This window comes from Grus americana, chromosome 3 (genome assembly GCF_028858705.1).
Source record: "Grus americana isolate bGruAme1 chromosome 3, bGruAme1.mat, whole genome shotgun sequence".
NCBI classification, from domain to species: Eukaryota; Metazoa; Chordata; class Aves; order Gruiformes; family Gruidae; genus Grus; species Grus americana.
This window is the reverse complement of record NC_072854.1, coordinates 17450478-17466536: the sequence shown is the minus strand read 5'-3', so window position 1 is coordinate 17466536 and position 16059 is coordinate 17450478. Positions and strand designations below refer to the sequence as shown.

Below are 16059 nucleotides of genomic sequence, written 5' to 3'. Positions count from 1 at the left end.
CAAACTTAAAGTGTCTTTATGCATGTCTATGTTGTAAGCTTTCATTATAACCAGTGGAGATCTAGTGAATACAGTCAGGGGCATCTGGCAAGTGACCCAGTTCCTGCTAAGGTAGATACTTAGTAGTGGGTGGTCTGGAACACCCTCCAGGCTCTACTGTCTACATCAATCGGATCTCCACTGACTACAATTGGAACTTGGATATCTGGCTTGAAGGCAGACACTTGGAGGTAGGCATAAATGTAGTAGTTGTTTCAGAAGGCAAGACCCAGCTAAAAATGACAGAAAGGACGAACTTTTAAAAAAAAAAAAAAATATATATATATATAAAAAAGCTTTTGGCTTCAACCTACAAGTTACGTTTCTGGACTATATGCCTGTTACCAATGAAGACTGAGAAGCAACAAGGCTAAGAACAACTCTGCTACACAACACAGGGAACAGTAAACTACAAAGACCACTGCCATTCATAGTATTCCTGAAAAGTATTTGATGCATTTTTTAAACAGACTACCAAACACTGCTCATCTCTTTTTTTCCCAAATATATACTCTCCTTTAAATCAACAAAAGCACCATCAGTAGCAAACTTATTGATAGGAAATGCTGTGTTTCACTTCTCTGTGTTTGCAGTAAAAACAAGAATCACCAATATGGTTTATTTTTACCCTGCCTATTTAATTCTGTTTTGTTCCTATACAGCTCAAGTCAAATATAGGTTTAGTTCACTATATAAAATGAGAACACATACAGACAAAACTTTCTGTTTCCAAGGGCTGTGTGACTAGTCCACCACACAGGTGCCTCTCTCCTTAGCTTTCTGCATCTGGAACATCTAACAAAACCAAAAAAGAAAGACACTAAAAGCTAAATTCAGATTTTCCTCACAAACAGGTATCAGACTGTGGCAGGCATGCAAGTATGTCAGATACAGTTCAAGTTTCATCATGTTGTCATGGGTGGCAATGGAGATTTTAGGGGGGAAAAGGAAAAACCAAGAAAAGTCCCACAGCCACCAAGTCCTTTACACCCTTCAGACAGGACAGGAGGCAGCAGAAAATGCATTCGTGGTTCTAACAGACACAACTGTTCCCGAAATTCTCAGTTTGCATGATTAAAGCATAGGTACATATATATTTGTATGTGTGCCAATATGCACACACACGCCCAGCTTTTTCCCCAAAGTTTAAAAGGTTGAAACACTTGGGGAAAAAAAACAACAAACCAGTAACAGTATCACTTAGGAGGACAAGATGGAAAGATTATTTTCTCCTTACCCAGAAAAATCAGCAGAATACTGTCCATAATCAAAGATATAGACTCTAGTAATTTGGCACACAGTGAGGTATCCCAAAGCAAAAACAAAGCAATACCTAGAAGGAAAATAGAAAAAAAAGCTTTTCAGTTAAAAACCATAAACATTTCTCCACTGAATAAACTACCTTTTAAGCAGAGTTTAGTCTCCAATTATCTATAGTGAATATTACATAATTGGATTGTGTAATTACACTTTCATTCTGTCTGGTAATTTTGGTAACATTTATTCTATACAAGCACATAGACATTTTTGTTTTTAAAAAAAACTAACTTACGAATTCTATTGTCATTAGCCAAAATATTTATTCACATAAATAAAGCATAGGATTTATAATTGCAAGCCCCACTGTAAAGAGAAAATGAATGTGTTAAGCGCCTTTTTTAGTTCAAAGTTAATTGTTGTCTATATGAGTGTAGAAATCTGGCAAATTATACATAAAACAATTTCCATTGAATGTTTTTCTATACGTTCAAAATTCAGCATCACAAATCCCACTGCTGCTGTTTTCAAAGGAACTGGAAAAGGCAATTAATTCAACACACATTAAAACATATCTGAGTGAAAAAGGAACAGGATGCCTTTATGCTCCTGTTAAAGCTGATCCTCAGCAAATCTAAGAAAAACACAGATAAGAATCACTTTATATAAGTATTATAAATTTAATTTCACCTATTTTTTCAGGGCAGGGTTGGGGTTCCCTCCCCTCCTTTTTAAGATGTACAACAGTATACTAGTGAGAACTGACTTGCCAATATAGCTCACAAAACCTGCCAGATATTCTTCACAATCAAAAAGGATGGTGAATGCCAGAAGGAACTTAACTAATCCTTTAAGACTTTATGTATGAACTTTACAGGCTTGAGCATTTACACATAACTTGGGAAACATTCATGGTAATGAAATCAAGCACTTGTTTCATGTTCACAAGACTAGCATGCAACCCCTACAGCAGACCATATTATACATTCAAAATCTAGTTAGAATGAAAATATTCACACGTCAAATGCGAAATCATAATTAGGACTGGATTTAGATGAAATAGCGAGGGACACTAGAGGAAGAGTTTGGAACATGCTTTTCCTTTCTTTTCCAGATACATATTTTTGCAAAAAAAGTGTTAACATAATGACTTCTAAAGTCTCAGAAATTATTCTTCCATCTGAAAGTGATATTCATTTTTGCCACACAGAACACTTGCAGTTTAACCTTTAATTAAGAATTATACTAGATATAAACCATTTAATATTTTAAAACACCCAACTTTCAAATTACAAATTATCTTATATATCAGTAGCTACATTAAACTAGACTTGCTATTTTTTTTTTTAAAAAAAAGGTTTAGAGTGCCTGTTTTAGCAATAGTTAATTTTCTGTTTTCATGAATATTAATAATCCAGGAATAATATTATATTGGATGGCTGATTGGTACAAAAGTGTTTATAATAAGAATCCAACAAAATTACACAATAATTGGCTCATAATCATATTGAATTATTTCAGCAAGAAAAACAATTCAACACAATTAAGTAGTATGTAGTGGACTACAGATATCAGGAATACGATATAACGTAGAACCTCTGTTTTAAAAGTTTGGAATTAAAATTTTCCTGAGATATTTTAAGAAAAACTACCCCCCGCCAAAAAAAAAACCCCAAATCAAACCAAAAATAACCCAACAAAGGAAAGCACCCAGGTTTCACACGAACGAAGAGTAAGGGGGTTTAGTTTGTGCACGCTGATATCAGCCCCACTTCTTCCATTCACCAAAAATTCAGTATGATTTTCAGCTCAATCCCAGGTTAAAAGTAACTTGTAGAGATACCTACATACCCATCCATAGATACCATACTAAAAAGCCAAGAAAAATTAAAATACTGTAGTTTTCCTTAGGAGAATCTCATTTTATCCACACTGGCAAGATCACGTATTTATGAACAACAGTCTATTCACAGTATATTGCAATAGGTCTAGAATAAACAGAATTACAAAAGTGACAGTAACTAGTTTTCATAACTTCAAATGCTTCCCTAGCAGCAATATACACTTTGTAAGGACAAGAACCACTCTTAAGACATTAGTGGATTAGGTACACACCCTCAGATGGAAGGAAACAGACACCAGTTCCTACCTCATACAGTTTATGTCATAAAACATTTACACTGTTTTTAAACAGGACATTATGAATACTTCCTTTTGCAAGCAAGATCATCTAGTTCCACCCCCCCGCCATGGGCAGGGACACCCTCCACTACACCAGGGTGCCCAAAGCCCCATCCAACCTGGCCTTGAACACTTCCAGGGAGGGGGCAGCCACAGCTTCTCTGGGCAACCTGTTCCAGTGCCTCACCACCCTCACAGTGAGGAATTTCTTCCTAATATTTAACCTAAATCTGCCCTCCTTCAGTTTAAAGCTGTTACCCCTCATCCTATCACTCCATGCCCTTGTAAACAGTCCCTCTCCAGCTTTCTTGTAGGCCCCTTTAGGTACAGGAAGGCTGCTATAAGGTCTCCATCTTCATTAATGATCTGGATGATGGGGCAGAACGTAACCTAATCAAGTTTGCTGATGACACCAAACTCAGAGGAGTGGCTAATACAGCAGAAGGTGTCACTACCATCCAGAGGGACCTTGATCAATTGCAGAAATGGACTGACAGGAGCCTCATGATGGTCCACAAGGGGAAGTGCAAAGCCCTGCACCTGGGAAAGAACAACTCCAAGCACCAATACATGCTGGTGGCCACCAAGCTGAAAATCAGCTCAGCAGAAAAGGACTTGAGGGTCCTGGTGGACCAAGTTGACCATGAGCCAGCAACATGCCCTTGCAGTAAAGAAGGCAAAGGGGAGTGACACAGCTTTCCCAACATCTTTAAAGAACAAAACATCATTTGCTATGACACTTGAGCAGAAGTTCAACTGGCACCTTACCTTGAGGAAAGCCAGAAACATCTATCAGATCTAGCATCTGCTATCCTTCCCAAACCAAAACCTAACTTTTCATAAAGTCCAGTTAGAAGGAACAGCAACAAAATGAGTGCATCCTTTCTTGCCTTCATGTTTATACAGCATTTCTCTGGTTTTCTTATCTGTTGACCAAAATGTCAGCCAGCTGGGTACTTCCAGATATCCTTTGAAATAGATGTTAGCTATGACTGACATGGTGGGATTTCTCACAACATTCAGCTAATATCCATACTGAAGTTATAGTGCAGAAATGGAAGAATGGAAAAAAACCCCACCCCTTAAGCTTCTTGCTGAGATTCCAGATTCCATTTTACAATCTAAAACAAAAGCTGTCTTCCCACAGAGCAGTGAAACTTGCTGCTATGTTGCATCCACCAAACACAACTATGAATTTTAACTATTTTCTATGTCAGCTACCAGCTCCAAGTTACACACAGCTTAGAAGACTTCAAATTTTTAACTGATTAGGAAAACACAGGAACTTGCAACCCATACAATGCTTTTCACCTTCCGAGTGCATCTCTGCACATTAGCCATGTCACATCACATCCCTTGTTGATGAGAAATGTCATTTAACCAGGGTAAGTATGGCAACATATTTTCCCTAAAGGAGATTTAAAAGGTTTACGACAGCTTGCGTCATTCCTGTTGTTTCTCCTGCAGGTTTGTGGTGCAACTTGCTGATCATCTTAAATACCGTACAAATTGAACTTTACTTTAAAAAATTTCAGAACACATCTGAGAATGCTTTGAAAACTTTCTAAAGTACTCTTACTGCATGTTTCCTACCCTCTCCAAGGACTCATTCACCAAAAACACCCCCTGGATAAGAAAATTGAGTAAGATTTTGCAGAGCTCAACCACATGAAGTTTTACCAAACTACAAGAAAACTAATTACAGGCTGTACAGGAATGCAACAGTTTTACCCAAGGTAAAGTTTTCTCCTCCAGTAGAAAAGCAATTGTTCTTAAAAGTCAATGTTACTCTATACCTGCTACTCAGTGAATAATGTTCTTGTGAGCAGAATGGCAGAAGTAATTCACGCTGGCATGAACAACTAGAATCAAGTCACAATATTGCTGTTGTTACAAATAACTAAGACAAACTGACCTGTAATGAATATTGTACTATATATAATAAAAAGACACAAAGACATTCATTTAGAGTATGTTGGAGACTAATTCACAGAATCTTTGTCAAAATGACAGATGCAAAGTCAGACATGTCTGGGGGGACAATGCAGTAATCAAGTAGCAGAAAGCAGAACAGATTGTCTGATATGTCTAACTTCTCATTTAAAGTTTATTTAAAAAAAAAAAAAGAAAGATTTTAAGTAACCAATACTGGATAACCCATTATACAGGAGGGTTCTTGTTACACAAGTCTGCCATATTATGTTTTAATTCCTTACTATTTTGAACTTCCCAGAGCACTAAAACTGGTATTTAATATGTTGTATCCATCAAATTCTATCATTCCTTTAAAAAGAAATATATCAAATAAACTTGATAATCAAGGAGTTTTTAAAATGTATATTCTAACCTACATAAAATATAACACACTATACACATATATAGCATAATATATAGAAAATACTAAGTAAACAGCCTCTCCACATAGTAGTCTACAGAAGGTGCTCATCAAGAGAACTTCTGTTTAATTCTATTAAAAAAAAAAAGCAAATTAATCTCTTATTAGCAAAGAAAATACATTGCCCTATATCATTATTTCTTGTCCAGTCATTTTTTTCTTAAGTAACATTAATCGACATAAATGTTAGAGTTTTTACCTGCATATATATAAAGCCAAAAAGCTTCCTTATATCTGTATGTACACGTATATACACACACACATATATAGATATACAGGCTTCGGTTCTTCTGAAGAAGAAGAATCTTCATGAATCTTCTTTTAGTTTCCAAGTATCTTGATGGAACTCAATATACATTTTCTATTCTACTTTCTATTGCTAAACTGGAGTAACTACATTAAACAGACTTCTGAAGCAGAAAACCTCAATCTCACCCCCGTGCTACCCCTCTTATTTTATCATCCTCACAAGTTTAGCAGAGCCAACAGAACATTCACATCAGAACTGCACATCTACTTCAGTGCAAAGTGGTCTGATTTTGTTTGAATGGTTGATTTTTATTTTTTTTCCTAGAGGCAATGCTTTGTTATCCAGTGTTGCCTTTTAAATGCATTCCACATGATACACCTACTATCCTGCCCACCACATCCCCTGTAACAGAGAAGGACATAAAGGCCCCGCACGAGTGGCAGTACTAGGTCAGGTGAAGTCTCCATCTAGCCCAGGATCCAGGATTGTGTCCTCCCCAAAGCGGTAGCTAAACCACAGATGCCCAGGAAAGCAGATAAGCAGAACAAGCACAGAAACTACTTCCCAGCACTCTCCCAGACTCAAACCATCGGCACCTTAAAGACCTGGATTCAAAGATGGCATCCACACATTTAAGAACCCTCAGCATACTACTTCTCTATCTATGCCTTGCTCCAAAGCAAACTCTTATCTTTACCAGCCTCTGTTGCTCCAAATACACTTGAGAACGATCTGTTAATTTCTACGTTTTCAGCATAACTATGTACCAATTCGATAGCACAGAATGATCCAGCAGAACCTGCTTATGTACAGCTTCTGTATCTTTATATTCTATAAGAATTCTATAAGCAGAACCTCCAGCTTTTACCTGTGCCCCTCAGAAATTTTGGGTTGCTGGCTAAGAGCGAGCAAGAACATCTGTAGGTTAATTCTAGAGCTCTGTATCTGCTGATGGGCTAGCCGGGCTGCACACAAGCCCAGGCTAACCATAACATACGTTAGCTGATTGTATTTGCATAACCAGGGGTGGGAGTTGCATTCTTCTTTGATTTCACATTTTTGGGGGATTCAGCATCTTAGTTATAAAATATTTGGTCAAGTAGCTACCATACCTATCTCTGTTTGCACAAAATGCAGCAAAAATAGAACCGTGACCTTGACAAAGGCACGCTTTGGGAGATGCCATAACAGCTTCTGTTATTTTAGGCTCTTCCCATGCAGTGGAAGGACAACAGCACAGTGTGCTATTTTGCTGGAAGAAAGTTAAATAAACCAATCAACGCAGAGCACTTTTTCACCAGTTAGTTGGCACATACTACAGATTTAGCCTTGAAATAAAGATTTCATGTTCAGTCAAGATCCACTCCTTCCATTATGTTAGAAAATAAGACTTTTTTTTTTTAAAAAGTGTAATCATTCAGTTTCAAAAGGCAGACCTGGCCACCATGTAACAATATGCTGCTTTGATTTTTCAGAAAAGGTGACAGAATAGCCTCTGAGTTTTCCCATGCCCTGTGCTGAAAGCTGCTGCATAGGTTGGTTTGTTTGTTTTCCCTACTGCTTGTGCCAACATAAAAAAAACCTAAGAAATTAAATTCTTGTCTCTAGGGTCACAACTGAATTCTTATCAAAATGCAGCTATATTAACTGTTTTAATTCTAACGAGCATAATTAGTTTCCATTGTTCACACGTAGAAATTCAACTCTCTGCAGTTAGAACATACAATATTTGTTCACAAAACTTCTAGGGGAAAAATATATGTCAAGCAAAAAAGGTCCAAAGTGCCAAAGCTAAACATCTATCTAATTCTGTAATCACCAAGTACAAGCCAATAAAAATATTGATTAGAATTAGCTTAGTTTTAAGCAAAGAGTCACAAGGTAAGCCAGCCTGCCCCAACCCGCTGTTACACCAAGAAGAGATTTCTATTTACACAATTCCTGTTCTAACTATGGATGCACTACTGACATACATCATCGGTATTACTTAGAATATGGATCAGTTTTATGATGTAATCAGTTACTGACTCAGAGTGCGTAGCCTTAACCAAGTCCTAATCCTCTCAGTATTTCAAGAAACCATTCTCTAGAACTTGAACAATATTAATCCTTTTGAGCCAGTTGGAAGCCTTCCGATCCACACGCTAGTCTGTCCCTTCTGATTACTTCAAGCAGAGATCCAAAACGCTTTGGAAAAAAACCCAAAAAAAGACAAAACCAGACTGCTTATGAGCCCATTTCCAGAGAAGGAAGTGTTCATACCATCATGCTTTGATAACGAGCAATCTGGCTATTCCACCCCATCCCTCTTCAATCCTCAGTTGAAGATTTTGGGGTCTGATAGCCATTTCAAAGCAAATTTAACAAGTGGACAGAGTTCTCCAACATATAGATGCAACAACAGTCCTACCCAACACACAGCACAACGGCTGCATGTGGCCTCTGACGCCACTTGTTTGGCCTGCCTGTCGCTTCAGCACAGTGGCTTGCTGAGCTGGTCAGCATGTGCTGGCCACGTGTCAGGCCCTCAACTCCGGACTGGCTACTGTCTACATTGGGTTTTGCTCAGCCTGTAGAGAAAGAGCTATTCAGGCCCATCGGTTTCCTGCCTCAACCAGACACACAAAGCCGTGGGACATGAGGCTTCATTAACTCAACAGCACCCAGAACCATTGCCATGGTTTTGTTAGTTTTGTTTACTACAGATTCACTGTAGACATTACCACTTGCCTAATGTATTTTGATGTTTGACTACATAATGGCAACATAATGGCTTAGTAAAGTAAATCTTGAACCAAGCTAAATTAAACAATCGTCCCATTTATAGCTACAGGCTATATTCCAAGTGCAACATTAATATATGACAAATACAACACAGATATTCTTGTTAAAAATGCATGCTTGGTATTTTCCACATGCTCCCTAAGTTTACATTCTCTTCCTTTTTCACCTCTTGACCGCTCCCTCCAAATCTGGAACATCCCAAGGACAAGGAGATAAGCTTCCATCATCTACAACTAAAGGGGGGGCAGGGCAGAGCATGCTTTAATTTCTTCCCTGGGATGGAAGAAACATGTTCTGTGCTTCATTCTTCCTGTAAATCTCCAAAGGAACATAGAACCAGGAAGTGTGGGAATAGAAAAATTTATTTTATCCCTTATCAGACACAAAGCTGAGAGCTGAAGTTGACCCTGTCCAAAATCTTAATGTTAAACTGAGATGAGACATGAGAGGTAACCTAAGTTCTCTCCCACCTGAAAAACCATAGCGTGTCATACCAACCCCTATTTCTGCAATCGCTTGAAAGTATAACAGTAAACAACGCAGATAACAGCACCAGATCTGACCCTCATATTTTAAAGAGTTGACAATAGTATACAGCACTTAAAAACACGCACAAAGAAGAAAGCTTCCAACACAAAGTATGTAAAGGCAGAACTCCCTGATCCTGGCATCCGCCTTACAAAGCTCAGATGAAGGAAGGAGGTCCTTGACACATCTTCTGACAACAATGAGTACTCGTAACCCAAAAATAAAAGAGCTGCTAAGTTCCACGAACACGTCTATGCTGGTGCTGTGACTTTTCATCTATTCACCCATTTATCTATGCATTTTTCTATATAATATTTGCTTAGCTATATGATGTTTTGTCTCGCTATATGATGTTTTGTCTCGCTATATGATGTTTTGTCTCGCTATATGATGTTTTGTCTCGCTATATGATGTTTTGTCTCGCTATATGATGTTTTGTCTCGCTATATGATGTTTTGTCTCGCTATATGATGTTTTGTCTCGCTATATGATGTTTTGTCTCGCTATATGATGTTTTGTCTCGCTATATGATGTTTCAGCATCACAGCATGCAAGTGATTTAATTGTCTTTCTCCCATGTGATACATAAGTAACCTTCTTGGAAACATCAGAACCATGCCCAGTATCTTTACTTTTGCAAACCAGCAGAAACCCATAGAGCACATAGCCAGAAAACAGTCTCCTTTTAGGAGCTGGGCAGCAATTCTGTAGAATGTTTTTAAGGAAATAAAGATGTTATTACAGAACATTGACAACAACAGGACTATTCAAAGTACTATTTTAAAGTACAGCCCTACTAGCCATAATGGTTTAGCAGCTGTAAACTAGAACTCCTAAATACAAAATATTTTGCAAGACTAAATCATTTTGTTTCAGTGGACCAGAAAGCTTCATACAAGAACTCACAGCCAGTGAGACAGAACAAGTTCTCTGCTGGCAAAACCACAGTGAGGTCAATCATTAAACCTGTTACTGCCATAAACTCGGTACTTGGCAAGTATCATCTTGGATAAAGATAAGCACGAGCCGTTATTTTCATTCACCCACTCATCACGCTGCTCTAGCTACACACCCCCCTCGTACCCCATGCACATCCCCACGTGCCACAGCTGTTGCTCCTTCCTGGCTGCAGAGCAGAACAGATTCCCAGCTGTCTCAGCCCCCCAAGCTCTGCTGTGACCCCCCACGTCCTTGCCTGGAGATGCAACACCTGAGACAGAGAAACAGCACAACTGCAACACCGCCGGAAGAGAGGGGGGAGTTTTGCTCAGTCATGAGGTGATGCCAGCTGGAATTTGTGTTCAGTCAGCCAGGAGACATTTTCTGCATGTGTTAAGGATGGCAGCAGCTGGGAAATATATGGGATGTGATTTGCTGAGAAGGTGGTTGTGCAGCGAGAATCAGTACACGGAGCAGCTAGCAGATTAATGAACAACCCAGATCCCTGCAAGGTGCAGTATGCAAAGTGAAAGGCCACAGGAATCAAATTTAGTTACTGGAATAGAATATTTGAATGATTCCAATTTCAAAGGAAAGCCAGGAGTCTGGGTTAACAACCTAACACAGCTGCATTTCCTTTTCAGCCATTTCTCAAAACAAAATGCCCTCTTTTACAGAGGTACTTATCAGAGGAGATGATAGTACTCTATTTCCCACCCTATTTCTTGCTTTGCCTTCAGGAAGGAATCAAACAGTTCCTCAGTTCCTTCATTTCATTGAGGCCACTGAGTCGCCTGCAAGCCCCACAGTGGGTCTGACCTGCACAAAAGCTGCACCCTTACTCCTTCCTCAGCTATTTCCTTTGTCTTGCAATCAGACACACATCTCAAGCAGCACAGTTATTTAGAATAAAAGCTTTTCTGAAAAATCCGATTTACTTAAAATATAGCTTAAATGAAGTGCCTGCTTAACATTCTTTTAACCTGGAAAGACCTATTCCTTCAGATGACTTGTTTTTTTTCTGTACACCCCCCCCAACCCCAAGCTAAGTTAAAGCACCACAATCACACCATTTCATATCTTCTACATCCTTTAATGAATGCATGGCAATGTATATAACATTCACATGATGCATCAGCTTCACCACTGTCACAGTACTTGTCACATGCTCCTGCAGAATCACACACAGAGATCTAAGTCAGCTGTCTCCTGCTCCCAGCCTGCAGAAAACCTGTCGGTAGCTCCATTTTCTTTGCTCCATGGTGAAGCCAGACACAGATGACTCCTGAATACAGGATGGCAACTTCTATTTTCATGCAGATTTCTTTTCTCCCACATGACAGAAACACTATTGACTATTTCCAGGGGTGAATTTGAGATACTCCACAAAAAGAGTGATATGCAATAGAAATGGCATGGCAAGAAACCAATCCTCAGCAAAAGTGAGCTCTATGCATAATGGTAATTTGTGGCATACAGTAGTCTTACTGTACACTCACAAGGAAATACTTCAGCTTGATAGCTGGGAAGATTTGGTACCTGTAGATTACTGCATTCAAGTGCACAAGGAACCCATTATGAAAAAAAGCCTTGCTTTTTTTTTTTGGGGGGGGGAACATTTTTTCTACTCCCAGTTAACAATGGGAAACCAAGAAAAGAAATTTAACTACTCAATGACAATTCAAGTCATGACGCAATCACTCACAGAAGTGTCATACATTAACTCCAAGCAAACAATAGTTATTCAAAACTACATTTATGATCTCTAAGTTAGGAAGTTTTCTCTCTAAATGTTTAGAGCAATCAAATTATCTCACAATTACCTAAAAAAAACCCACAACCAAACAACCCACAGAACAAAAAAAACAGAATTGCTCAGTTTATTCCAGCCAAAAGAATTGTATGACCTGTCCCTAACAACATATTCTAGAAAGTCAACTAGCAGAAACTTTTGGGTAGATTTAATCACAATATATGCTAGTGGAAGAGGCTACACTTCTGTATAAATGCAGCTTTCATGTCAATGCTAAGAAGGATAAGAAATATCAGGTTGTTCATCAATTATCCTTTGAGATATGAAATCAAAATAATGAATTATTCAGCTATATGCACACCCATATTAGTGCCATTTGCCTATCACTCCTCATCAAGGTGTTCCATTACCTTCCAGAATTATTCTGTCCCTTACATTTCCCAAAAATTCACTACAGACCTCAGCTTTCAATTCACTGAATTTATATAATTGAGAAAAGTCAGTTAAAATTCTCTCAAGGAAACAAATAATAATTATTCTTACTTCAGCAATTTCTTTCTCCCAGCATTCAAGCACTTTTCATACTCACTGAGTATCTGGAAATTTCCTCATACTACTGGTTTATTCTGTTTTGTACAGGTAGGGATATGACCAAACACAATGAGCCATTCTTTATGCAAGCTAAGACCAGTTATTTTTCTCATCACAAACAGGGTGTCCAAGCAAATGAACTTCTCTCTCCCCAATCTTTTTTAACACTGACTTATCAATGAACAAAATCTTCTGCTGCTAGCAGGACTGCCTGGAAGCTGCAAGTTGCACACAAGGAAGGTATCTGCAATCATTCTGCCAGCTCAAAGCTTCTTTCGTGAAAATTTTCATTAAATTCCTTTATCTACAGGTACCACAAAAGTCACAAGAGAATTCTACAGAGACCTTTATAACTTTTAAACCTGAACTATGAAAAAAGAGATGGAGAAAAGAGTTTGTCTGGATTTGTATTTTTCATGACTGGTACCAGGCTGAATTAGGAAATATGCTCAAATTTCTTTTTAATCATAATTCTAGACAGTATGCAGTGAAAAACTCTGTATTTAGACTATTAGAAGCCAAATATTCTCACTTAGAATGAAGTTTGTTAAACTTAGAGCAGCAGCAAAAAAGTAATTTACATGAGCTAGTTTGTACCTATTCGTTCATAGGTAATTCCCATATTTATTGGATATACGTATTACATACATACAGAACTGGATTACTGTTGTTATAATGGCAAAAGGTCCCACTGCGCATTAGACAGTTCACCATACACCACTCAACAGCCAGCACAGACAGGCAGAACGGTCAAGGAAGACAACTGAACCCCAGCAGCCTGGGAGACTCATCACAGACTCACTGTAAGATTACGATCAAGATCCACAAATACAAATGTTCCTATTTATGTAGTTGCTCTTTAGGCATTAAAATTACCATCGTATAAATCCACTTAACCTTGGCATTGAGAAGCTAAATTTACGGTGCTATTTCAATCCCTTTGACTGCCCCATCCATAAAACACAAATAGAAACACTTACCTAGTTCGCAAGAGCATTCTATGGGTAAGGGCATCAAAGATTACAATTCACTAACTGCTTTATGGTAACTATAACAGGAACACCTAAACACTAAGCTTGTCCACTCTCCAGAACAAGTTTTCTTAGAAAGAGTTTGACACATAGCCATGTATGAATTGTGTTCAATTTAAAATCACTCATTTTCAGATAGAAGAGAACATTTCATTCTAATCATGTTAAAACACCACACTGTAACCCTCCAAGCCTAAAAATAGCGTGATTGCCAGTCAGCCAGAAGTTTAGCATGCATCCAGAAGCTCCTACGCTGCACTTGCCAGGAATGTCAAGACTTTGAAAAATCACATATAGCATAACAGTCAAGACAAACTAATCGGTAACACAAGCACACAGTGCGCACTTTCCGATTATTCGTTACTGATGCCCAGCAGTGTCACTGCAGTTGAGCTTCCGAGTTTTCATTATAAACCTAATTTGAAGAAAAGTTTCAGCTAAATGTGCATGCCCTGTTCTACATGCCTTAAACCCCCCCACACACAGTTTAACATGTTTGGGGTTTATGACACTTATTAGTGACTCGAAAATGTGAGGGGAAGTAGAATGTATCTTTTAAGCAAACGGAATTTCATATTGTTTTGGCCACCAAAATCCATAGGTATCTATATAGCCACAGACCGGCGTAATGAGAACTCTGCCATGAGGGGTTTGAATCAGTTATATTCTATTCATCTGAAACAAACGTGTTTATATTCCTATTTTTTGCCTTAGTTATTTGATTATCAGTTATGTTTGCAAAATGTGAATAAATCTTATTGCTTGATCTTCAGACTACTGGGTATCCTTCCAGCCAGGGCTAAATTTAAATTACTATTCAATGCTCACAGTCCTAGTTCTGCAACCATTTATAATGCTCATGCTCTTACTAGTAATCACTCTCCTCCCACCTTTAGTTGTTAGAATAGCTGAGAAAGCATTCTGTAAAGACAGTATTAGTCTGAAAACATATTCTGTTTAGGCCTTTTTGTTACTTAGAAGAAAAAAAATTAAATGGCATTAGTTTGAAAAAATGTCAAGATGGAATGCTTTTCAAACTTCTGCTAGGTGTTAGGGACAAATATTGTTTGCTGCAACACCACTTCACACAGTCTTACACCAACAGACACATTCAAATTAGAAAGAGGCAAGAAGAAGAAAAAAGTTGGTGGCAGTCTTGTGAGAACACAGAATTAAAAACAAGCAAACAGATTGTAAGATTCATATTTTGCTTTGGTGAGTTCAGCTGAATGCCAAAACCTTGTCACAGTTTGTCTCTGGAGATGCAAAGATAACAAGAAAAGCATAGAGTGACAAAGGATGGGGATAAGAGAATCAACAGAAGTTGTCACGAGAAAAAGCATTCTACTTCAGGCAGTATCAACTGCAAACAACACTTAGAAGAGGAAGGTTCAGTCGTGTCACAATTCGTAGTGAATTAATTACTTAATCGCTAAAGACAATAGTCTGAAACTTTTCAGTTGTTGGTTTATTGAAGTATTTTCAGCCTATATGAAGGCTCTACCATGCGGATTAGGCATTTCTATTATAACTCAAAGTAGCATGTAGGTTAGCCTTCAGCTATTGGTAAATTAAAATCAGTGACAGAGCCAAAAAAATCACCAGCATTCCCTTAAGTTATTTGTACCTTTGCCAGAGAAGGCACTTTTTGGAGATCACGAACTTATTAGCACACATCTAGCCTAAACTCATTTTTGCCACTAGATACAGATGTGCTACACCTCTGCAATGACTCTGTCAAGTTTCTCGTTATTTCAACAGTAAAACCTGTGAATGTAATGTCGTAGAAAAAAGTACAATCATATGTCTTTTATGAAATCTATGACTGCAAGAATAAAGGGACAAAGATCTTAATCCTGAGGAATATTCATCAGTGCCCAAATCATACTGCACCGCTGTAAAACCAGGAGACCAGATTTGCACGGAAGAGAGGAAAACCTCAGACTACCGGAACGCTGCTAAGAAACCCACAGCTTGTTAGCCTAAGGTATGTTTTATTAAGTGGTAATAAAATACATTGAATTAAAATTGACCACAATTAATGTGGACAATGAAGCATAGGGTAGGTTTTTGTTCTCAAGGTTCACTTTGATCTTTTACAGATCTACTCCTAGCTGATGATCAGCTTGAAGGAGAAGAGCATAGGATGGTGATGGTTATCCAGACTCAACAGGATAAAGTCCTGAGTAACCTCATCTGATCCCCTCGCTTACCTTGCTTTGAGCAGGAGGCTGGATCAGAGACCCTGAGGTCCCTTCCACTTGAAACCTTTCATTCTATGAATTTATTCAGTTTATTTAACTGTTAATTT

At 38.2% G+C, this 16059-nt stretch overlaps 1 protein-coding gene across 4 annotated transcripts in view; it reads right to left on the bottom strand.

Moving 5' to 3' along the window:
• Positions 1–16059, bottom strand: part of MBOAT2 (membrane bound O-acyltransferase domain containing 2) — a 176907-nt gene that overhangs the window by 37820 nt on the left and 123028 nt on the right. For all 4 annotated transcript variants that reach the window (XM_054820189.1, XM_054820185.1, XM_054820186.1 and 1 more), the window contains one exon: positions 1277–1372. In XM_054820189.1, coding sequence (XP_054676164.1) covers positions 1277–1372 — 96 coding nt within the window. The remainder of the gene's footprint in view (positions 1–1276; positions 1373–16059) is intronic.